Source organism: Pseudopodoces humilis, chromosome 5, assembly GCF_049639895.1.
Source record: "Pseudopodoces humilis isolate 2021_Gansu_Grassland_sample_001 chromosome 5, ASM4963989v1, whole genome shotgun sequence".
In the NCBI taxonomy this organism is placed as follows: domain Eukaryota; kingdom Metazoa; phylum Chordata; class Aves; order Passeriformes; family Paridae; genus Pseudopodoces; species Pseudopodoces humilis.
Genome location: NC_142204.1, coordinates 22,939,506 through 22,964,539, shown reverse-complemented (window position 1 = coordinate 22,964,539; position 25,034 = coordinate 22,939,506). Strand labels below are relative to the sequence as shown.

At 48.1% G+C, this 25,034-nt stretch overlaps 1 protein-coding gene across 3 annotated transcripts; it reads left to right on the top strand.

Moving 5' to 3' along the window:
• Nucleotides 1–10,694: 10,694 nt before the first annotated feature.
• Nucleotides 10,695–24,232, top strand: IL2RB (interleukin 2 receptor subunit beta). 3 transcript variants are annotated; one of them, XM_005527580.3, is made up of 10 exons: nucleotides 10,695–10,899; nucleotides 12,169–12,266; nucleotides 12,595–12,721; nucleotides 14,203–14,317; nucleotides 15,485–15,596; nucleotides 16,133–16,281; nucleotides 16,708–16,885; nucleotides 18,685–18,781; nucleotides 20,613–20,697; nucleotides 22,050–24,232. In XM_005527580.3, exons 2-10 carry the CDS (start codon nucleotides 12,185–12,187, stop codon nucleotides 22,875–22,877), a joined length of 1,773 nt encoding a protein of 590 aa, XP_005527637.2. In that variant the 5' UTR covers nucleotides 10,695–10,899; nucleotides 12,169–12,184; the 3' UTR covers nucleotides 22,878–24,232. The 3 variants fall into 3 exon arrangements, with proteins under 3 accessions (XP_005527637.2, XP_087911350.1, XP_087911351.1); XM_088055224.1 differs by lacking the exon at nucleotides 10,695–10,899 and having other exon boundaries at nucleotides 11,876–12,266; XM_088055225.1 differs by lacking the exons at nucleotides 10,695–10,899; nucleotides 12,169–12,266; nucleotides 12,595–12,721 and adding an exon at nucleotides 13,589–13,908.
• The last annotated feature ends 802 nt before the right edge of the window (nucleotides 24,233–25,034 follow it).

Below are 25,034 nucleotides of genomic sequence, written 5' to 3'. Positions count from 1 at the left end.
AGCAGGTGTGCAGCTACAGCACTACCCCTGGAGCTGTGCCTTTATTTCCCTCTGAAAGAGTGGTCCAAACTCTGCTGCAAAGGGCTCTGTGGACATGTCTGAAGTTTGTTCCAGGCATCTGTCACAGGGCTGTTCCTGAGATCTGCCTTCCTGCAGGTCCCTGCTCTTGCAGGTATGAAAGGGAGGGAGCGGGAGGGAGGATGTGAAGGGCAGGACATGGTGCTGTCTCTGGGAAAGGAAGCACGTGCCAGTGACAAGTCAGGAGAAGCTGAAGGCCCTGCAATAGCTCCTTGCCCTGTGATAGCTGTGGGAAAGGGGAAGAGAGAAGCAGGGCAAGAAAAGTATGAAGGAGACCTTTGATCCTGCAGGTGGGCACAGGTGGATGTGCCTGCGCCCAAAACACCAGCGAGAGCAGGGACACAAGAAAGCAGGACCTGGCTCCACATCCCCTCAGAGCCTTTGTCACAGGAGGGGCAGTCACAGGAATTGTCTCTGGTCTTGCCTCAGCTGCCAGCTGTGCTGCAAATCTGCCCCACACCAGTGCACTATTCAGGGGCTGCCACACTGTACTGTAGCAGGTTTCTCCTCTGCTGCAGCCTGCTGTCCTTCCTCCTCTCCCCAACCACCCAGACCACCTGCTTCACTCACACCTCAGCCTTGTTTATCTCCCAGAGTCCAGAGAGGGAGAGGGGGTGATGCAACACCCCCACCAGCATCGCCCAGTGCCACAAGCAGAGCTGCACCTCCCTCCATCCCTGATTGCAGCCAGCAGTGGATTCAGATCTCCTTTTTCTCAGCTTCCCATTGCTGGCTGGGAGCTGCCATAGGATTTGAAGAGCTGGATGTGGACCCTGTGTTACCGCTGAAGATGAATAGATCACACACACACAGGTGTGGTGTGGTGAAAGAAAGAACAGAGTTTCTTTTTCCTCCCAGGATTTATAGGTTTCTGACCACGGCCAGGGATTGGATGGTCAGGATAACACTTTCTCACTGCACTGGCCATGAGAGATGCCCATCACAAAACGTGTATCAGAAAGAATGTACACAGATCTATGTTTACAGTTACTGTCCTGGGAAAGTCCTTAGAAAACTATGTTAGCAAGCTCAGAAGCTGAGTTTTCAGGGCGACAGACCCTGCTCACAGCTATGTTGGTGCTGGGACACAGCTGTATTTGAGGGCAATTGTTCCACTGCCTCATGTGGTGTGTGGCCCTTCTCTGACCACAGTGGCAAAGCAGGCGCTTGCCCAGTCACGCCAGGCTTCAGAGGCCAGCTCGGTGCTGTCACACTCTGCTGTGACACCCACACACCTATACCCACACACACCAACCTCACATGGACATCTCTCGCTTTCCTGCCAACAGAAACTGTTGCCCTTTGTGAGCCTGGCTGGCTCTGAAGATTCTATCAGGAGGTGGGCAGAGGCTGCTGAGGCTCCAGGCCTCTTTGGTACAGCCACAGATCCCTCATCTAATGAAATACCTTCTCCTTCACACACGAGCTCTCTGTGATCTCCTGCCTTGCAGTTATACCACAGGGAGGGCCAGGGCAGAAGGTTTAAATCAAAGGTTTCTGACAGTTTCTCATTCCACAGACCACCCAGTCTCTCGAGTTTGTGACACTTAACTCACAAATTACCTGCGAATTATTGCAAAACTTCACACTTTTCCCAGTCTCTGTTTGCAACAGTTAAAATGGGTCAGAGCAGGATGTAGAGCTCTCAGCTTGGAGAAGCTAAGGAGTAGGGAACTCCCCATCTACCTGGGAAGGTTGTAAATAGAGCCCTGGGAGAGTGGGAGGCAGGAGTCTGTGCTCTTTCTTGGCTCGTTTTAACACACTTGCCCCTGTTGCCAGTGCGGGTGAGGATGGAGGAGTGCAGAGGTGCCTCCACTGACGGTGTGAGCTGCAGTGCACCTCTGAGGGGGCAGATGTGCCCACGCCTCACAGGTGCTACTGAGGGCAGATGCAATGCTGCAAAGTAGCCAGAGGAAAAAATGGTCCACAGAGGACAAGGAGGACAATAGGTCTCTTGTCTAACTGACCCACATCCTGCAGGCATCATTTTCACTGCTCTGATCCCCTGCTCTGAAGCCCTGACCACCTTCCAGGTGTTTGATAGGACAACGCCCTAGAGCAAGTGTCTTCCATGGGTGCCTGATGGTCACTGCATTCTGTTTGCCCCACACGTGCCTTTCTGGGTTTGTGGCATTCTCACATTCACCTCTACAGACTCTTTTCCTCCCCCCATGTGTCCTCAATTCTTCCCCTGAAGTAGTGGCATGGGGAAGATCACTAGAAAGGACATTCCAGGCAATGAAGCCCTGTCACCTGCAGCCACAATCAGCAATTCAGCAGATCTTTAGGGCCAAGGGTCCACAGGATTGTTATTCCACACACAATCCAAAACACCTCCCAAGCCCTTGCTTTGCCCCAACTCCCACTTTTCTCTGAGCAGGTGGCATTGTTTTAGTCTAAGGGAATTATGCAGGCTTTTACAGCTCTACCACATGATTTTAATTTTTTTTTTTTAAAAATATCTGTTTGTTCATTATATGGCAGATACTGAAGCACTCCCCTGACCCTCAGACAGACTTCCTTCTCCTCCCTCATCCCCAGTCCTGCCAGCCATGGATGCAGAACGTCTGAGCATTCAGTTCAATGGGTAGACCAGGGAGGAACAGTGGTGAGTTGGCTCAGCCCAAGACTCTCTTGTCCTGCAGGATGGCAACCTGAGGAAATGGAGAGAGGATGAATGCATAACCTTCTCTTTGCTGCAGGTCTTTTTCTGTTGTTGTTTTTTCACTCCCCCCTCCTCCTTTACATTCCTTTGCTAGTTCCCCTCACCATTTCAAAGCGCTGTTCAGAGAGCTGTCAGAGTGCAAAGTGCAGGTGGAGCAGGGGGAGGGCAGGTGAGGACAGAGAAGGGCGAGAGGAAAAGGTCAGTGACGCAAGCCCAAAGCGATGGCTGCTGTTTGTCCGTGTTGCGCTATTTCTACTCGGCAACAATTCACACATCTGGGGACCACAACTCCTTCCACCGCCCACGCTCTTCCCTCCCCAACCTCGGGCTGAGGCAGGGGAGGGGGAAGGAGGGAGAGATGCTGCTGCATCAGCCTGCCAACATCATTTCCAAGACCAAAAGGATAAAAACCCTGAGCAGTCCTTTTCATCAGCCACCTTCCCCCTGAACGCTGAGCATCTCTGAAGAAGGAACCTGCTGCCTGCAAAGAGGGTGGGGAAAGTAGCAAGAAAAGGGGGGGATCTTTTGTGGTGCACTGAAGGTCAGCACTGGAGAAATGTAGTGATGCTCTTGTCTTTGAAACATAAAAGCAACAGTACATGTTTCCTATTAGAATTAAAGCCTCACCTAAGTAGACCGTGGCTCAGAGAAGGGGCCCTGGTGCCTGTGGACACGTGCTGTCCTTGGCCTTTTTCCAGGGTAAGCATTCAAGTGGAGCCAAGTGCTTGATGCCCCCTGTGCTCCCCACCGGGCCTGAACTGTGCTCTGTGTGTGTGTGTTTGTGTGCACCAATGTGTGCTCAGGTGCAAGCACAGGGCAGTGCCCCCACGGACCTTCCCTGCAGCCTGCTCCAGCCCTGGGGCACAGCACCCGCCTAAAATAGCCCTCCCAGCCCCATGCAATTGCTCTTTGCAACTGCAGGGAGGGGGAGGGTGAAATTATGAACTGCTTCAATGCTCTGTGCCCTTTCCTGCCTCCCATGTGGGAGCTACCTGAGCAACAGGGAATGGTGATATGCAAAATGACATTTCCTCCTGCCCATGTGTGTCAGTCAGGGAGAGAAGAGGAAGAAAGTGTGACCCTGTGTGTCTTTCTCTCAATGAACTAAGTCCCATTTTCCCTGAGACTTATACATCCCATTTCCCAAGCAGGGGCACAGCCTGTGGAGCAGATGAGGTGAGCTGCAGCTTGGGCTTTGCGTTATGGCAACAAACTTGACAGGTATCTCACGGACAGGGCTCTGTGTTGCATCTCTCAAGGAGCATCTATAGGTTCCTCAGAGACCACAGTGAGGAAATAGCAGTGTCCACAGTGCTTGTTTTTCCTCCAAGTGGTGATCTCGCAATGTTCACAAGACTCTTGTCAGTAGTCTCCACTAACATGCAGCCTTGCATTCCCATAGCCACAGAATAGTCTTTTTGATTGTGTGTAGCCTCATCAAGCCCCAGAGCCGCTCTGCCACAGGCAGTTCACCTCAGAGGAGGGCTCCATAGGAGGAAAACCCTCAGAGGAGCAATCTCAGAGCTAAAACCTTGCAGAGGTGTGCTCTCAGGAGGGCTGGGGAAGCTCTTTGTTCTGAGCTGTTTCACAAGGTAGTGGTACATCCCTTGCGGGAGTGAAGTCAAGTCCTCGTGTCAGGTGGTCCACCTGAACACCACCCTTCCCTTCCATTCCCTACACCACTGTGGCCTTTCTCATCTGACCTTCTGCCTCCCAAGGTGGGGAGCAGCAATGTTAGAGGGCAAATGGGGGAGAGCTGAACCCAGGAAACCACAGAGCAGAGAGAAAATAGCTGCTGAGCCCAGGGGAGAAACAGGAATGCAGATCCTGAGCAGTGAGCTGTAAGGAGACAGGAAGCTGCCTCCAAACAAGTAATTTCTGTTCAGGCATTTTAATGACATGAAAGTTAATAACTGCTGCAGTCACAAATCAGTAACCCCTGGAAGGGCTTAAGGGGGAGTAGGGGGTTGGCCCTTGGATAAGCATGACATCACCAACCATATTTTAAAACAAAATCAACAATCCAATTAACTCCCTTTCTAGAAGCTGCTCAGGCAAAGAGATGAAGAAAACAGCAGCAAGGAGAGCTCTGAGCAGAATGGGGGTGGTGGCTGTAATGATTTTTTTTCCTCTAGAGAAGAAAGGGAAATGTGATTAAACTGGAAGCAAGCCTCGATAATCAAAATACCTGAGGGTTTATTTTCAAGAATCTCCTTACAGTATTGTGTCTTGTCTTCAAGCAATTTTGAATGTACAATAAATCCCTAAATTCTTCTCAATTTATTAAGTCTGGAAGCTGTCATTGCTTCATATTAGGCTTGCCAAGTATTTGTACCCTCTAACTTTAAATAGAGAGAGATGTAACACATTGACAGGCTGAAAAACAGAGCAGGGCTTTATCTCTCCAAGACTGCCCAGGTAATAAGGTAATGATTTCCCTCAAGGACAAGAGCAGCCACTGATGCTGAATAGCAAATCAGCCAGCATTCAGCTCATTGCCTTGCTTGGGCACAGAGTTGGTGTAAGGCTGTTCTCTGAGTCCAGTGCTGCCTTCCTGTAGAACATATCACTTGCACAGACATTCCATCTTCAATACAGGTCTGTGAGCAAGTTCTGTAGGCATGCATCTTCAGTATTCAATGCCAGGAAAACCCCCAGGGACTTGCAGAGCCATGTTTAAATACTGTAAAGTCAATAATGGCCCTACAGACCTGGGCAGTGGACACCTGGGTGTGATGCAAGACCCAGAGCCTGCTGTATGAATGTGTTTTTGAAGAAGAGGGGGAGGTCCTTTACATCCCTTTCTCTGCTGTGGAAATTGAGACTCAGAGAGGATGTGAGAGTTGTGCACACACGCTGATTGTCCCGTGGGTACTTACCTTCCTTCCAGTTCCCACTGCTGAGTTTTCCATCGCAGTGTGCCAGAATAAGGCCCTCTGCATACACAGGCACCATGATGAAGCTGACAGAGATCACTTGCCACACTGCTACGCCTCAAATGCCTGCTGGGCCTCAGACACCATGTTCACAAGCTCAGACAAGGGTGTAGGCAGTGGCCTTCCTTCATGTTGCTGGGCCAGGCCCAGGGTGATGGCTCAGGTCTTCCTTGAGGGTCTCTAGGGAAGGACTCTGGGTCTGAACAGCCCTTGTGGCACCAGAAGCACTCATCAGGGAGACAGGCATCCACTCCTTGGAGCTCTCTCAGAGCTTGACTCTGCTGCTGGGCTCCAGCCCCTCCAGCCAATGTCCTGACACTGTCTAGTTCAGCCCAAACATAATGGGGAGCCAGGGCTCAGGTCCCAAGCAGGGCCATCTCATGACTGTCCCATGCTTCTCCTCATGAGATCACTGCAGTGTGTTCACAGCCAGGCAGGCTAAGAGTGAAACTGCTTGACAGTAGCATGCTCTCCCTCCCACCCTTTTTCCCCCCACTTCTCTGAGGCTGTGACCATCACTGTCAAGGAGTGAAAGTAAACACCTCCTCCATCACCTCCCACCTCTGGCCTCTGACTTACCTCAAGGGAAAGTGCCTGTGAATGCCTCAGCCTCTTACCACTTTTGTCCATGTTCTTCTATAGCCTACAGGGCTAGGGAATTCCTACTTCTGAACTTCATGTATTCATGTGTATATTTGATGTCCACTGCCTTTATCAGGCATGTCTGTCAGGACACTCTGTAGGGCAGAATTTGGAAGGAAAGAAATGCAGGAATATCATCTGCTCTATAGGTAGGCTTAGTACTTGCTGCCCAGCATTGTTACTCCATTGTGGTACCAAATTCCAGGTCTTCAACTCCTTTGCTTGTATGCCTCTCCATTTAAACACAGAGATTAACTTGAGGGCAGTGTTTAGCCTTATCTCTAATCAGCATTATCTCTAGGAATGATGGAGCAGGAGGGAAAAAACCTCTCTCACATTAGCCCAAGTTTGCTGTTTTGATACAAAGTAAAGCCTTTTATAGGCTTCTAATGTGAACAAATTCAATAAAGACCTCACTTATACACAGAGCAGCGGTTTCCCACAAGGCCATTTTTACAGACATTTTTCGGAGTAGAACCACAGTTTAAGGGGAAAATAACTGCACATGTTTTGAGAAGCGCACGCATACGAATGGCAGGAAATTCGATGCAAAGGTTATAGTTAAAACAACATTATTTGGAAAGTACCAGAAATAACTTGCAGAGCTTCTAGAGACCTTCACAGTGTATCCTGTCAGGAAGCGAACTTTAGTGGCCATCGGGGCATCTCTGCCCTCACCCCTTCACCTCCCGCTGGTTCTGTGCCCTTCCCACTGCTCCACTCCAGGGGGCCATGGGGACAGGACACCGAGATGGACCTGCTGAGCCCTCCACTGAGCTCACCCTGGTGAGCTGGGCAGTTTGCAAGGCACCTCAGTTAGCCTGGCACTCTGGTCCCACTGAGAGCCAGCAAAGGGAAGGGATGCCCCCAGCCTAACGAATGTGATGAGCTGATGATTCATGGGGTAGTTTGAAACCACACAATACTTTCACCCTTCCTTCAATGCTCCTTCTCTGTGTCTGTTCCCCTGTTCACCTTTGCCATTTTGCAGACTCTCAGTGGACATGCAACTGAAAATGAGCAGTTTCAGCAGCACTCCCCTTCTCTGATGAAAGCAGTGTGAGGGGGAAAAGTCTTGTGCATAAGTACATACCTCAGACTTCAGTATTTTAAAAACTTATGCTGCCCCTGAAACCAGTCTGGACCAAGCAACACCTTTAACCAAACCTCCACATCACACTTTTACATGCCACTTAAACACTGAACAGCACTGACTGCAGAGTTTACCCATCTCAGCAACCATTATGGGGACAGGAAGGTAAAGACAAGAACACCTTGCATGTGTTGCTGACAATGTGGTTTTGTTTGGCTTCTCACATTACAAATGGCACCATTCCTAACAATATCAGTGTGAAGGAGATAAAAAGTGCCACATTCTCAGTAGCACAACATCTTGGGCAATCAAGTTCAAAAACTGTGCTGACAGAAAGCAAAATTTACATGTGTCAGGTGGGGTCTGGACATACTACCATTATCATGTTTCTGAAGGAAACCCTCTCTTATTTATGCCACAGTTGTTGCTTCAATGCATTTTAAACTGTGTTTCAAAGGAAAATATGCTGAGGAATCGAGGTTTGGTTGCCTGTAGCTGATCCATCGGACCATTCCTCCTCCCCTCACAGTTTTGGTCAATTCCAGTTGCTCTTGACAAAGAGGCATACCCCGTATTGAGCAAGGGTATCTTGATAGAGGATTGCTGGTTTTCCATTGGGACCTTCCATGGAAAAGTCTTCAATGTGACATCAGTCCTTACTAGCTGGCACAAAATCTGCACAAGAATCTATCATAGAGAAACAGATCTAGAAAAGAACAGACTCCAGAGAGGCAGCTGATCACACAAATCCTTGTTTCCAGCTGCATCAGCCACCCATCTCCTATAGGGACTGACTGCATGTTAAGTTTTCCTCTTCCACTGTTTCAGGTACCATAGTGCACAATCAACCTCATATGATTTTGATGCATTAAAAAAACCCCAAACTGAATCAGTGGAGTTTTTTTCCTTGATAAGCTGAACAGTAAAAAAACCTGTTCTTTGTGCACTTGCTTTCCCAAAGTGACCTCTGGTCTTAAGGAAGGTGTAGGCTTCTCTAGCTTGAAGGACAAACTGCAAAAATTCTGGTTAACATGAACGTTCTATTGCAGCTGCAGTGCTGGTGACAAGAACTTACAGAGAATTGCTTCAGCTGAGGATTTCTGTGCCAGAGTAAGCTGCATTAATTTTCAGAATTCCTGGGAAAGGTGGTCTTGCCATGCCATTACATCTCCATCCTGATGGGAGCCTCCAAAGTGCAACATACACAGCCAGCAGTTAGCAGAGCAGGAGAGCTCACAGCCCATCCTCTCCCCTGCTCCTTTTCAGCAGAGGCTGGCTGGTTTTGATTCCCTGGCTGTCCTCCCCAAGCCTGGCCATGACAAGAGTTTTCAGATGCATTCAAATGACAGCTCTGGAGACTCCTGGTCCTTGTTGTGTGTGGTGAAGAAAGAGGTGCTGCACTCCACTACTGCTGGTTAAGTGAGTGCTTGGTTCTGGATCAACAGCAATGCTTTCCCAGAAATGGCCATGAGGATTGCAGCCCTCTGCAAAACTGCTCTGCCTTCAAACTACTGTTTCGCTCCAACACTACTTCTTTTTGAGGTCTAGTATCTTCTGAGATCCAGTCTCTGGGCTGGGCTTCCTGTGACTGAGAACCCATCCTCTTCCTACACCCTTTTTCCACTACCTGAATCCAAGATCCCTTTGTTGTTAAACTAGGTCCCATCCTCCAGGTTTATAGAGTCCTCAAAGAGAAACTGCTTGTGATTAGATTCTGGCAACTTTTGGTCAGCAAAACCTTCTTGCCAAACCTGAGCTTGGGCCTTGAGCTGCTCTAGGAGAGAGGGATGAGGAGCACCGAGTGTGGTGACCACTGTACATGTAAGAGGAGACTCTCATCATCTGGCCTCACACCAGTGGCCATCATTGTGCAGTCCACACCAGGCAGGAAATGTGATGTGCTGTGCTTCAGAGAGTTCTATTTTTGTATGGAAAAGAGAGAGGGGTGTGAGGACATGTTTGCAGGTCTGTGCCTATCTGTGAACCAGGCAACCATCAGGCTGTGGATTTGCATTTGTACATCTGCTTTGGCTTGGGAAGTGGAGGCAAAGAAAGGGGATATCTGTCTGCAAAGGCGAGGGTGCAGGAAGCTTTGGAAGAAGGTGGAAATATTTTTTGCATCTTTGTCTGGCCTGTTGAATGGACAAGCCATGCCAAACAGAAACTGCAGCTACTGCAGGGCGGTATTGCCTGGCTGGACTAGCTGCAAGGCTCAGGTCAGAGGGGCTGGTTCTTCCTCCTGTGGAGTGAATGGGGTGTTTGGCTGGGTAGGGAGGCAGTGGGATGGGTGTTCTTGTGGTGTCACACCATCTTCAAGTGTGAGGGTGTGCCTCAAACTGGTTCACACTCAGTATTGACCTGTTTTCACTCCCACTGTGACCCAGCAGGGATCATCTAAAACCAGGGCAATGATGATGTTCATTCAGGTGTTGCTCTGTCTCACTGTATTAGGAACGGCGAAAGCGGCGACACAGACTCTCCTGCTTTAGTTGCAAGAGAGAGCACTTTTAATTCTTGCAGATCTTCTTTTATAGACAGGTCCCAGAAGGTCCAAAAAAGTAAAGCTTCCATTGGTCATCAAACTAACACATCACCATAACTGGACAATTAGGAACAACACCACTTGACCATTTCTTGCAAGTAAAGAACAAGGAGACAACACCTGCAAAGGCTGTTTTCCTTCTCTAAGGACTGTTTGGATTCCTCCCTATGATTTCCCAGGCCAGAGTGAGTGAGTTGTGTACTTGACCTTCCCACAGGCTCAAGCTAGTGCCTGAAGCCTAAAAATGTCTTTTTTGACCACTGTCAGTTCCCACATTGCTCTCGTCAGCAATGCCAGCTATTTTTCACAAAATGGTCCATGCTATTTCTGCTGTAGACACACTCCTGTCCCCGAGCTTCAAAGTGATCTGTAAACTTGTGCAGACCCTGAGAGCAAAACGAGTGATCCATTTGGGTATCTAAAAGAGGAAGCTATGGGTCTTGCCATTATCCCAAGAGGTCATTTTTGCTCTCTTGCCTCCCAGCAATGGTTTGAAACTGGTCCCAGAATATCTGAGCAGTGCTAACACCTGACCCCTCTAACCCGGTTTCTGCACTTACTGCTTTATCAGCAGGAAGTAAAATGTGGTTTGGTTTTGTTTTTTTTTAATTCTTGTCCTTACTAGCCTTTTTGATACTTCAGGGCCTTGTCTCAGTCTGACAAGGCAAGCAAGCAGCAGCTTCCTGTGCACAGGTGAGAGGAGGAAGACAGAGAGAGACCATGCATAGATTAGAGAAACAGCTTTGGAGCAGAACTGCTGGGCTGTAGGCACCTCTTCTCTTGTGGACATGCACTGAGCCAGGATATCTGCCTTCATCGCTCTCCCTTTTCCCCTCACCCTTCCCCTCACTGTTTGACATTCAGCACCTGCTGCCATCCAAGGTCATCCTCACGACCCCAGGGACTCCCTTCATCTGGACCGCTCGGTGCCCGGAGCTGGAAGGTAAAGGGGGAAATGCCAGCTCTCTCCCACATGGGGGTGGCTGATCTGAAAGCATCTTAGAAGGAGTTTCAATCTGACAAACTTCATCTCGCCGTTGGGAAGGGCTGAGAACATATTTATCTCTCTGTCTCTCCACAATCCTCTCAAATCATACCCTGCATCTCAGAACCACACTGCCCGCTTTCTCTCTCTCTCTCCCGTCTGCTATTATGTTGTCATCATGTTTTTCTTCCTCTGAACCTAATCTTTTATCACAACGGGAATTGGCATGCCAGCCCTTTATAAACCCTCTCTTCCCACTCCTCTGGCAGTCCCAGCAAGGTCCAGTGTTTTCCTGTTTTCCTCAGGTCTGCCTGAGCTCCAGGGCTGGTGAGAGGAGAGGGCGGTTCCTTCTCCTGTGGGCAAAGGCAGATCTCAAGGTCCGGGTGTCCGGGTGGATGGGGAGAGAGAGAGAGGCTTGGATGAGAAGACTGTAAGGCCAACCTGTCTAATATGGAACACAACTTTGTACAAGCTTTGTAAGACAAGGAGGCTCTCTGGGTGCCTGGGCTGGATGAGGGCTGCTGCTGAGTTTCCTAATTACAAAGCCCAAATTTTCTGATACGCCTAAAATCATGACTCCTTCTAAGGCAGAGCAAGGGTCTGCTTGGAGGGGATCTTGCATAGTTCATGCACTAATATGTAATATATTTTGATATGGAAAAGCCTTGACTTTCTAGAACCTGGTAAACACTTTCTTCTCCTGATTCCCTCACCTGTCCCAAACATGCTATTCAAAACCTGCCTCCTAAGCCATGAACTGTGCGACCAACTCCTGTCAGTTGCGTCCAGGGACCCTCTTACTCAGCAAGCACCTAGTTATTTCAGTCCTAGGGTTTACCAAAAAAAGCTCTTCAAAGCGCAAGCTGTGCGCAGCCGAGGCAGCACTCTCTACCTGAGTCAGCAGGCAGCCTGAGACAAGGCGCGCGGACCGCTGTGTGCTCACTCAGGCGTTCTCAGAAGATGTGATTCCTGCAAACAGCCTCTGTGCTGTCCTGTGAACACACATCTGATGAACAGCATCACTGCTAGGCAAAGCACCCAAGGCAGGGGAACAGTGAGGTGCTGAGGGAAAAGTGCAGGCTCTGGAGTGAAAGGGATACGAGTTCCTGAACCTAGAAGACTGGCGCTGCATCCTAGGACGGTGGATGCTTCCTGTGAGATGACTTCTCGACATCTTCCTAAGTCCCATTGCTGAGCTGTGTTGTGGGGGTGTCTTCTCTCTATCAGTGTGTCACCAGTACTGATGAAGCCCTCATTGCTGCTCCTGTCTCACCTCTGCCTGTTCAGCCTCATGCCTCCCTCGTGGGCATCAGATTCAGCACAAGGTAAGAAGCGATTCCTTTCACCTGTGCCTGCTGGGTGAGCAGGGAGGGGAGTCAGCCAGGGCAGTGTGTGAGCTACAGTGTGCTGCCTGTGCAGTGTTTGTGTTGTAGCATACAGCCAGAAGAGTTTGCAGAATTAAAGATCTCTGACGAGCACCTCAGCCTCCAAGGATTCAGAGAAATGAGCGGTGCTGCCTTTCTTACTTGGGGTTGTCCAGCAGAGGAGTCACTAAGTAGTTTGGGATGGGGCAGCATTGTCCGGGGTGATGATTAACGCCAAGCATCGTTGCTAATTAAGCCACATTGCTGTCCATCTCTTCTCTGCTGGCAGGTGCCTCCAGCCTCACTTGTTGGTATGACTCACGGGCGGCTCTCTTCTGCGACTGGGACCCAGGCAGGGACCTGACTGAAGCACCATGCCAGCTGGAGATTTTATCAAAGAAAGGCTTTTGTGACAGGTGGGTGGCTGGAGAGACTGACGAAAAACAATGCCACAAAAATGTAGGCTTCCCCTTCCCAGGCTAGGTGTAGTGGAGTCACAGAGCTGAGGTGTTCTGTCTTGAACTCTGTCCCTATCTCCATGTGGGCTGAGATGCTGGTAGCCACTGTTCAGTGTTTGCTGTCTGACAGTCCCAAACTGTCAAGCAAAACCTGTCATCCAGCTCCGTGGCTCCATCTGACCTTCACTTTTCAAAAATTCCCTCTTCCTTGGCAGACAGCCTTGGGACTGAAAGGCATTTTCAGTGGAAAATGAGGATGTATAGAAATGGGGCTGGAGAAGGGTGGAATTGAAGTTATACAGAAGCCATTTGGCAATTGTCAGGAGGAACTGAGATGTTGCACCCTGAGTAACAGCAAACACAGAAAAGCACTGTCCCCCTTCTCTCCCCTGGCTCTTTTGTCTCTTCCAGTTCATGATGTTTTGCTCTCCCATATGCCTCCCAGCAGAGGGGAGGTGTTTGGCCTGTACTGAAATGGGGGCTGGCTGAGTCTCTGTCATCTCCTAAGAGGACATCTGCAGCCAAGAGGCTTACCTGCCCACCCCAGGACTGATCTGGGTGCCTGTCATAAGGAGAGGATCAGTGCGATTCCGTTCTTGGCTGGGTTACTTGTCACGGTCATAGAGACACCTCCAATTGGGTTGGATTGACAAATGTATCTTGGGGCTGGTGCATTGGCCTAGAAAGCTAAAACATTTATGTTGCTCCGTGGGTGTGAATCAGAGACTGCAGCTGGAATTGGGGCTGGATGTGGAACTGTGCCATCCTTTGACCGGGACTCTAGTAAGAAAACCCTCCCCGCTGTCAGCGAGTCCCAGGCCTGATCTGACCTTAGAGCTGGAGCAGGCACCTCAGTCAGACACTGCCCCAGCTGCAACCCCACAGATGTTCTCCACATTGCCACATCCCATGCCATCGCTCAGCTGGGGCTCTCCAGCCACACTTGTCAGAGCAGGAGAGAAGTTACGGGGTAGAGCTGCCACTTGTGATGTACTGTCCTGGCTGACTGAGATGTGACCTGGCTCAGAAGGTACATGTCCCTTGAGTGTCTGAGATCCTACAGGACTGCCAGTGTCTGGAAGAAGACCTGTAAATCCTAGAGGAGCTGAAACAGGCACCTGTCTCCCAGGGCCATGTTGCTGTAGGTAAGTTTGTGCTCTGTATGCCCTCTGACATCAACAGGTAGCGAAGAACATAGGAAGAGGGTTTTGTGAAGTCATTGAAACTGGAAATCTGCTGTTATCTTTGCCTTGAAATAACTGGGGTCTGTTGACTTATGTGCCAGAACATAAAATTTGTCAGAGTGATACAATAGGAAGAGAAAGTAGGATTAAATCAGTGCTGTAACCTGTTCAGCAAATACAGTAGGATGTAAAATGCTTTGAAAGCCCTTTAATGTTACATAATATTTGACTAACTACAAAACTGTAACTTCCCAGCTTCCTGGAGTTAAATCCCTCACCTGAAAAATGCAAGAAGTACTGCAAATTATTCAAGACAGAGCGTATGACAGGACTGAGGAGATGCATCAAAACCTTCAACCAAAATGCTAATGTGAGTAATTCATCTGGGATGTCCTGGCTAATGACAAAGTGGAAAGGATTAGTGTATACATTTTGGGTGTATAAGCAGTGTAACATCCAGGGGTAGTACAAAAGCCCAAACCTAAGCCCTGACTCCGGACCTGGGATTTGGTTTGGCGCTGTGTGCTGTTGATATACATGACTCCTGTGGGTTCCCCTGCAGGAGGGACTGGCTTCATTGTGAGCTGGACCATGCTGTCCTGCCACATGCAGAAGAGCTGCAGAACAGACAGATCACATGAAGTGTCCCATGCCTCAGTCACCTGTTTGGCCCTAATCCCTTCCTCTGAGGAGGGATGGGCATCACCACCAGCTCTGAGGCCAGCTCTTGATCTCCTTTTCCTAGAAAATATCAATACCATTTTCCAGATCATTAGCTACTGTGAAGTGTGGTTAGATGTGTCTAATACAAGATGCAACAGCAACACATCACTGGAGCTAATGGTGATGCAAATCCTCTAACTATTATTCTTTATTTAAATCAGTCTTATTTTAGATACATTAGGTACTTCCTTCAGTCACATGCAGAGTCACTGCCATCCCCATGTTTTCAGAAAACACCCACCCAAATTCGAGCTAATATTTTTATTGGTAAAGTCACAACCAGTTCTAATGACAGACTTCTATACATTTGCATATCATGTGCAAAGACAAATTGCAGGGTTGGTATATAGCTCCAAAATCTTTCCTTTCTAATCAAGCTAATTTCTCTGTTGCTTATTCAGTACTGTATGATATATGTGAAACACTGCATTTCAAGTGTCATGTTTAATACTAATGCAGTTTCAGTCTTACCAGGGAACATAAAATGTTCTGGTAAAAATAAAATTTCTCTATAAATGTCACTCATAAAGAGCAACTTCTTTTCCTGCTTAGTCAGCACAGACTGGAATCCCAAGAAACTAACATATTGCAATGTTTTGTGCCCTTCTTGCCAATAAACAAAAGGAAAGTCCAACCACATTGAATATAAATTTTTGGTTCCTCACTCATAACTGAGATTTATGCCCTTCTTCCACAAATACCTTCCATATTTATTGTCAAGTATGCCTAATCATCTTATGTATAGGCAATGCTTAGAAATTTGAATGCTTATTCATGAAGTTTCATTGATACTAATGGTTAACTTTTCTTGCAGAATCAGTGCTTCACCGTTTCAGACCGTCTTAATTTGTCTGTCCATTGCCACACTGCAGAGAATAAAACCAAAATACCTGCCCAAATAAAAAACTTCAATCCATTTGCAAATAGTGAGTACTCATCTGCCTTCTGGTGCCTGAAGTTTCCCCATGAGAGGATAGCTATTTTTCCTTCCTCATCCACTCCTATGCAACACCCACAGCTGATTTTAGGCCTTTGTCTTTTGCTTGTCCCCTGCTACAATGAGCACAATGTTGGCTCCTGCCACTTGCTCCTCTGTCATTCAGTGTCATGCCAGCCATGTCCTGTCCTGTCCCATATCTGGCTTCAAACAGGTAATGTTAGCTCAGCAGTACCCAAGAAAAATGTGTGCTGCAAGAAGGATGGAAAGTCTTGCTACTCTTCCTCTGCCCCCCTCCAGTTATCTGCTTCCACACTTCTTTAAGACAGCTTTGGCATGTTCCAGTCTTTGCTGAAAGGATTCAGCTCACTAATCCAGAAGAAAAACATGTGCTTGGGACATTGTTTTGCTGGCTGTAGGAGTCTACCTGTCTCAAGGAGATGTCCTGCTGCTGAGGGGGCTTGATGTGCAGTCCTGTATGGATAGAGTATGGGGATATCAGCCCAGTTTCTTCTCTCTTTCCAGTAAAGCTGAGGCCCCCAGAAAACCTTCATCTGGTTAACATAACTGAAAACACCTCCAACCTAACATGGAGCCTGACTATTTCCTCTCACTATTTGGATGGGATGCGGGAGTACCAAGTGCGGTACCGACACGTGGCTCAGTCCTGGGAGGTGAGTACAGAGAGGGAAACCAGGACATGCTACCAATCCTGGATGAATCCTAGTCTTGTTTAAGTCCCCCAAGATGTGATCCTGGGCCTCCTCTCAGGATGTGACCAGTTTTGGTGAGGCTGGAGAGAGGATGACAGCCCCCACTCCTTTATCTGTGTCACCTGCTGCCAGTGTTTGGTGATGACAAGGAGGCAGATGGGGATCCTATTTTACTTAGTGCTGTCACAAAAAATTAAGACAGTTCCAGGACAGACCTGAAAGGGACGAGAAAAGCAAAGCCAAAGAAGGATTTTCCTTCAGGGTGAACAAGCCGTGCAAAAAGTGTAAGGACTTGAGACAGGCCTTCTCTGAGGGCCTTGGAGAAGGTGGGTATGTGAGGCTGTAAACCAGGGTGTTGATGATGTTATAAATTTGCCCTACTCCCAGGAGGCTGCAAACTTGCCCATTGAACAGGACCAGATGTGGACAAATTTTGAGAGACTCTCACCCAACTCAAAATATGAGGCAGCTGTCCGTGCAAGGCCAAGTGCCAGAAGCACCTACAAAGGCGTGTGGAGTGACTGGAGCAAGCCAGTCCTGTGGAGGACACACGCTGACCATAAGGGTAAGTCAGGTAGTCTGATGTGGACGGGGAAATGGGGACTCAGGACAAACAAGGTAGAATGGCCAAAAGAGTCAGAAGCTGAAGGGAGATGTGTAGGGAGAACTGTGTTCACCAAAGAGTAATAGAAAGGTTGAACACTGTCTCTCCTGATCAGTTAGGTGAGATACCTCAGCATCACAGCTTAAGGGCAAAGACCCCCTGACCCCAGCAAAGCCCCTATGACTTCCAGAAACCAGGCAAAATCCACAAGGTATAGATCAGGGACTTCTTCCCCAGAGCAGTAAGGCCAGATGTCTAACCAGCAGAAGCAGTGGCCAGGATTGGCATTTTCCCAGATGATAATGTTACCTGGGATTATTCTCCCAGCTTCCTAAAATGGCCCGGTTGGGTGGAGGTATTGATCAGTGAAATGCAGTGAAACAGCTCTCAGCCCAGATGAGCTGAAGAACACCCAAGCCTGGGAAGCAAAGTCTCATGGAAACTGGTAGAGAATTACTGACTTCAGTGCATGATAAAACCCTTTTGAAAAAGGTCTGCTGAGATTTGCATCAGTCACTGTATGAACTTCCAGCCTTGGAAAATAGTGCCCTTCGGTGCGTCGGTGGCTGTGGCCCCTGTCATTCTTTTTCCAAAAAATGGGCAGGTAGAGGTTATTCTTTCTCATGTTGCCCCCATCCTGCCTCTGCTCAACCCCTCCCTGTTGTTCCTGGTGTTGGTATAAACAGAGGAGCTATGTTTAGAAAGGGCACTGTGTTGCTGTGGTGATCAAATTTTGACAGTGTGTGATGTCAGTGAATAGGATACAGCCGCAACCAGTTGTCATAGCAACCAAGACCCAAAGATAACCAGGGTACCAGAGGCAGAGGAAACAAAGTGATATGAGTAGCATCTCAAGGACAGGGAAAGAAAGAATGTGCTAAAAATGTCTCCTCCGTCTTTTATTTTTCTCTATTCTCTCCTAACTGCTCCAGAGATTCTCTGCATGACCAGACCAAGGGACACGAGGGATGGGAGGAGATGAGGGGCAGGCAGAGGAAACAGGCACCAGAATAGCAAGACCAAGAGAAGGTGCACTGGGGAGATATGTGTGAAAGAGAGAGATTAAGGAATGTTTGGGATGATGCCAAACAAGCCTGAGGAGTGCTAGCGGCCCCGGCAATGTGGGAGCCCAGTCCCTTTGTCCTAACCCTACAATCCAAGTACTAAATATGGTGTAAAGCTGTAACCTTCCTAGCCTCCTAATGCTTCCCTACACCTCTCCAAAGAAAGAAGCCAATTCCTTGATCCCTAACCTTCTCTTGCCTTCTCACAGACCTGTGAAACACAAGTCCCTCTCCCCCACTGACCATTAGTGCTGTTTCAAGCCTCCAACCCCACTTTAGCTGGTTTTAGGAGTCCCTGCTTTCCTTGGCAATGAAACAGACAGGTTGGTGGACACTTCAACCAGCAGCCTGTGCTACCTCATCTGTGGCAACCCCTAGCTGTGGTGTTGTTATGACCAGGGAGCTCAAGCTGTTCAGCACTAATTATCTGTTAAGCAATACTTAGACTCTGAAACCCATATCAGCTCAAAGGGATCCTGCACAGATGTGAGCTCACATATACTCTGACCTGTATATTATAATTCTCGATAATTATAATATAGATAATTCAAGATAATATTATAATGTTATATGAAATTATAACAAAGGCCCACTTTGATCACTTTGAACAGCCATGAAGGGGCTGCAGCTTCTACCTACAGAATCCCAGAGTCCTGGTTAGATTTTAACAGCCATTTCTTCATTCTTATCTTGCAGGAACATCCCAGCCAGTCCTGCCAGTTCTGATAGTGAGCACTTTTGTCTTCGTGATCATTGGGACTGCCTTCCTCATTAACTTACGGACCCTGAAATGGTAATTGAGAATTAAGCTTACATCTCTGTTCCTCTCCTGTGTCTTGTGTGTATTCTCAAAACTCAGATTATTTTTCACCTGGTGTTACTCAGGATAGAGATGGCTTTAATTCAAGCAGTTTATGGTTTATAACCCAACCTTCTGAGACTGATATTTGCCTGTGGAGAAATAACACTACCCAAGATGATGTGGTTTCACCAGCGCTGTCATATTGTGCCATGCTCCTGTGACCTGGTGCCATGCCCTGGTGCTATGCCCTGGCTATATTTAAAGCAGCTGTCTCAGCACATCTGTTGCCCAGAGGTTAGAGTGGTGTTTCCTGGCAGGGATACATCAAAATTGCCTCTCCAAAAGCAGGTCATTGGGTTGAGAACTCTCCCTGCAGCGAGGACCAAATAAGCCTGGTTACCACTACCTTCTCATTTAAACGTTCCAGCAAGAGCTCAGGCAGGGTGAGGTGACATTGGGCCTGCAGGCAAAACTCCTGAGTGAGGAGTACAATTCTTGTTCTTTCTGGTCTGCGCAGTCCTCACACACTGATAAAACCTATATGATGCTTCAGGACCTCTTTGCCAGTGTTTTTACCAGACACTGCTTTTATTAAAGACTGAAAGTGTCTCACATGGTTACTCAACACAACAATATGAACCAGTGACCTCTCAGCTTGGCATGGTTAGAAGCAGTCACAGGTTTTCTCATCTCAGGTCAGGGATAAAGAAGCAGGGTGCTGATGTTCCTGGCAGGGAGCAGGGATAAACATTCTCAGGGATGAATTTGTAGAGGCTGGATGGTTTCTCTGTAAGGAAAGACAGAGAAGCATGCTGAAGGAAGATGGACACTGAGAAAGTCATTGGTCACTATTTTGCCCTGAGTCATAACAAAAAGCTGAGGAACTGCTAGATGTACAGCACAGAGGGAGTTAAAAAGGTTTCCTTTCTCCACAAAGTATAATTAACCTAGGGGAATTGAGTGCAAAATAATGCTGAGGTAAGATGCAAGGGAGGATTAGACATGCATGAATAAAAATATCATCTGCAATGATGTAAGGTAGTTTATATGCAAGAGCTAGCAAGTTCTGATGCTTCAGAGAGTACACCAATTGCCTCCAGAGGTCAGGAGGGTTTTTCCTTGGAACATCCTACAGCAAAGCTTCAGCAAAGAGATGACAAGATGATCCAAACACTCTGAGAAACTGAGGAGCAGATTAGATCATGTTGCCTCAGGATGACAACACACTGGTTCCAGGGAAGGAGAGGCCTCTGGACGATGCAAGGCTTACTCACTCAGACGGCTTGCACGGCCCGTGTGTCCCAGCTATGCCATGCAGCATCCTGCCAGGAGGGCAGAGAGCTGTGGCAGAGCTTTCCCAGTGATGGCCCTGCTCAGGCCACATGGTCCTGAGTCGTTGTGGTGGCAGCAAAACAAAGAAGGGGCAGCTCACAGCAGCAGGAGCTTGGAAACAAGGGAGGCTTGCTCAGCTTGTCACCAGGACAGGGGCTGAAGGGGGCAGGTGGAGAGGTTAAGGTGACCAGGCAAGGCAGGGAAGAAACCACTAAAACCAGGGGTTGTCCTCCCCTAGGGAAAAGGCTGAGGGAAATGTATTTTACAATGCCAGGTTTATCTGTCTCATCCCTATACATCTCATGGCTCAGCTAGTGCCTCTCAGACCACTCCAGGGCAAAGGACAGCCCTCAGGTTCGACCTTATTTTACCTCTCTGCCATGCCTGGGCTTTAGCTGTGAATTGAAGTGCACTCTTTCACCCCCACCACGGTGACAGTGATCAGGATCAGGCCCTGCTTCATTTGTCCTTCTCATTCTCCTTCCTCAAGGTTTAAGAAGATCCTGAAGATTCACATCCCAGACCCTGAGAAGTTTTTTCCCCCACTTGTTTCAGTTCACGGAGGTGACATTCAGGTATGGGACTGCGGATGAAACCATAGGGGAGAGAAATGAGGGAAAGGAGCCTCCAGCTGCACATGTCCAGGACAGATAGAACTACATGTGCACACATGATATATGTGCCTGTAGCACCAGCTGCTGGGTTCTCTGCTTAAGTTCTATTTTCTGGCCTTCTAAAACCTGACTCTCAGCTGAGGCATCTCTAATTACGGAATGGAGAAATGGCAAACCACACAAAACACAGCACCCTGCTCCCATGATCAGCAGCCTGAGAGACAACAAGGGGCCTGCAGGAGGGAGCTTGGCCTCTCAAGATTCCCTTCCCTCCCAGTTCAGTGCCTCCCTACCTGCCCTAGGCTGCCCAGCTCTTCCCCAGATTTCCTGCTGTGAGCTTCTCCTCTGCTCCTGATGTGAATTGCCCTCACACTGGATAGCACTTAGCTATTCCTTGCATTCTTGTCTGTTTCCCTTCTTTTCCCACTCCACTATTCCCCTTTCCCTAAGCTCTCTGTGAGTATGGGCAGCTGCAAGGAGACAATTACCATTCTGTGCAGCATTAAAGGGAGCATCAGATGCAGGACGTGGGAGGTGATCCCAAGGGGCATCTTGCTTTAAGAAGGATGGAAACAAACTGCAGAGGGCTCAGAAACAGCTAAGCTTTGGAAAAGCCAAGGTGTAAAAAGGCTTTAGAAACCTTATACTACAGGGAAAGAGTTCAGGGTAGGGGGACAGGGTTGTGCAGCAGGCACTCAAGACACTTGATCAGTGCAGAAAGACCTTGAAAAATTTGCTATACAAGCCATAAAGGCAATGGATTTGGGTGTCATCAAAACCAGTTTATTTTTAAGGATAATGATGCACTGCAGGATGTTGGTCATGATGAATGTGAAAATTAGGCACAAGGGGCCTGGAAGAGCACTTTAGACAAGAAATCTGCATATGGCCATGTGGATTATCAGAAGCTTGTTCAGCACCAAGGAATAGACTCCATGAGATGCACCTCAATACTGTTTTTAATGCTTTGTTTCATCTTATGGTCTTGTAAGGGTTTTTCCTACCTTTTTTATTCCCTCTGTTTCACTTTAATCCTCCATCTTAAATTCGCTGCTTCAGAAATCTCAAAACATAGGCTGACAAGATCCACTCAATTTTAAAGAGACAGAATGACATTCTCTCTTTGAAAACCCTGCAGATGAGACATCATGAATGGGAATTTCCCTCCCCACCACCTCTGGTAACCCTTGCTTGGACAGAGAAGGTCACTAGATTGCTGTGGCCAGTCAGTAGAAGAAATCTTTGGTTCTTCTCTGAGTGCTGTACTTTGGTAGTCACAGTCTCTCTCTCTTCTCGTGTTTCTTCCCCACCAGAAATGGCTCTCCTCCCCATTCTCCACATCTTCCTACTGTGTGAACAGCACAATCCCAGAGATCTCCATGCTCGAGGTGATGCAGAAGAATGACCAGGAATCCCAGTTTCTACTTTCCAAGGGAGCCCTGACTCCTGATCCTCCCACAGAAACCAGTGTGCACTCTGGATCTAGCTGCTTCACCAACCAAGGCTACTTCTTCTTCCACCTTTCCAACTCCTTTGAGATTGAGCCCTGTCAGGTCTACTTCACCTACGAGCCTTTCACCCAGGAGGGCAGTGGCAGCAAGGATGGTGAGTGTTACCAGGCCCTCCCCTCCCCAGACCTCTGCACACTGGCAGAGGACATGAATGAGTTGCCCAGCAACTTCTTCCACTGCATCGAGGTAACCCCAGGCTTCCAAAAGAGCTCCTTGGTGGAAGAGACAGCAGGTGAAGCCCAGCAGGCCATGCCTGTTCCGGGGGCTCTCCAGTCGAGTGAAAGCACCTCAACAACACCTGTTCTGGAACAGGATGAGAAGGTGATGGACAAAGCAGTTTCACAACCTGCTGAGGCCATGTGCCAGCTGGACACTGACTTTCCTGACCAGCTGGACTTGCAGGACAGCGATGCTGTCAGTGTGACGGAGGGGAGTGGGAAGGGAGGCCCTCCAACTGACCCCTGCACACCAGCACCTAGTGCTGCCTCTTCCTTCTCCCAGCCTCCACCTCTAAGGCAAAGACAGGATGAGGATCCATGCAAAGCAGCCTTCTCCAGTCAGGTCCCAAACACTGGTGCCTACCTTTCTCTGAGGGACCTCCAAGGCCAGTACAGCCATTGCTCTGTCTAGGATCTGCCTGGAGGAGACCCACAGATGGGAAAGGCCACCTCTGCAGGGAAGGCTGGATGGACAGTTTCTCTCCTCAGGACATGAATGTAACTTCAGCATCAATCCCATTGGGACTGCTCACAAATGAGGCTGGCGAACACAGGCCAACAAGGACTTACCTTCATAACCAAATCTGTTTTTCTGTTAATACTGGCACAGAAACTCCTCACACTTCTCAAGTGGCATTCCAAACCTTGCCAGCTCATTTTTCCCTTCCCAGCTCCCAGTAGGAGACTGTGCCAGCACTTCCATGCTTTGCATTTTGGTGTAAAACAGCACTCAGCTTTGAGGCTGAGCAGGGATGTGATCTGTTTGCCTCATACAGGCCTAGAACCCCCTAATGGGATGGAGAAATGCCTGAAGATGTGAAGATGAGATTTTGTACAGGGGACAATAGCACTGCCAGTCAGTGCTGGGGTTGATGATGAAATGGATGAAGACATCTCCTCCTGATTGACCAAGAGTGTTTTTTCTCTATGATGCCCTCACTTTAGGTTTTAATCAGAGATGCATTCTAAACTATTCAGTCCAGCTTTGGACTTTAGAGTCTAGACCTTAGAGTCTCTAAGGTCGGCTCAGAGCCAGAGTTGCATCAGCTGTCTAAGCAGTGCAGTGTAAAAAATGAAATCCCCATTATTGGGTTAAAAATACTGGGGAAATCCCCTCCCTCTCTTTCCTCCAGCTCTGATGGTGGCAGTAAAAAGAACTCACACAATTTCCCATTCTTGCTACAATATTTTTCATGAAATCGAAAGCCTTTCTGCCCTGCTGGCAAACTACAGTTATTTGACTATGATAAGCTGATTGCAGAATAGTTCATCCCACATCCTGTATAAGTGGAAAACATCACAGCAGTGCTGCCCATTCCTTCCACTGCTCAAGGGAAACAATTGCCTAATTAGCAGCAAAGATGTGGTGAATGAGCCCAGAAAGCTAACCCACAAATCAGCACCTTTACTGAAAAGAAAACCTCAATCCGCTTGCAAAGAATGGGGATAGCACAGACTTAATTTTTATTCTTCCTCTACATGCCCTGATCTGGATAAAGAAAAAGCCACAGAAGAAAAGTGGTAAGGCAAAGGAAGATCCCTGCATTCACCATTTGTACCATCTGTCCATTTTATTGCCATATTTCTGGACTTTTCAGCAGTGGGAAAATACCAGCCATGTGCTAAGAGTTCTTCATATCTTGTAAAAACTCTTCTAAGAGAATTTATACCAAAAAGCTCAAGGATATTGAACTTGTTAATGCTTCTGTCACGGCTGTGTCAACTAGAACTAATTCTTTCCTGTCTCTGTCTGTCCAAGCATTGAGATTCCTGCTCCTACACTGTTACTTGACCTTGCAGTATGCATCCTGAATGTCATGATGAGTCCCAGGTGCAGGGTCACCCACTGGCTTGGATTTCACCTCAAAAGAGCTGCTCAAAGGGGTTGAGCCTACCTGTAGCTGAGAGGGCTTTGGAACTCTTCCTCTCCTCTCATCAGTTCCTTCACCATCTGTCTTAAGACATGGACTGCTCCATTGTATCCAGGAGAAAACAGGAGATAAGGAAGATAAGATAAGGAAGCCCAAGGCTTTCCTAGCTGTTTCCTGTACTTTGAGAATCTTCCCAGATGGACTTTAAAAAGACACATTGGCTCTCTTGCCTCTGATAGGCAGTGTGCTATCCTACATGGACCAAGGATCCAAGCTGCCCTGTCCCCATGTAGACTTTAAATTTTTCTATTAAGGTTGGAAAAAACCTTCAAGATTATCTAGTCCAAATTTTGACTAAATACTACCATGCCCACTAAACTATATTGCAAAGTGCCACATCTACTTGTTTTCTGGACACTTCCAAAGATGGTGACTCCACCACTTCCCCGGGGAGCCCATTCCAATGTTTAGCCACTCTTTCAGTGAATATACTTTTCCTGATATCCAATGTGAACTTCCCCTGGTGCAATTTGAAGTAATTTCTTCTTGATCTATTCTATTTTTTATCTGGAAGAAGAGACTGACCTCCACCTTGCCACAACTTCCTCCCAGAGAGTTGTAGAGAGCAATAAGGTTACTCCTGAGCCTTCTTTTCTCCAGGCTAAACACCCCCAGCTCCCTCAGCTGCTCCTCCCAGG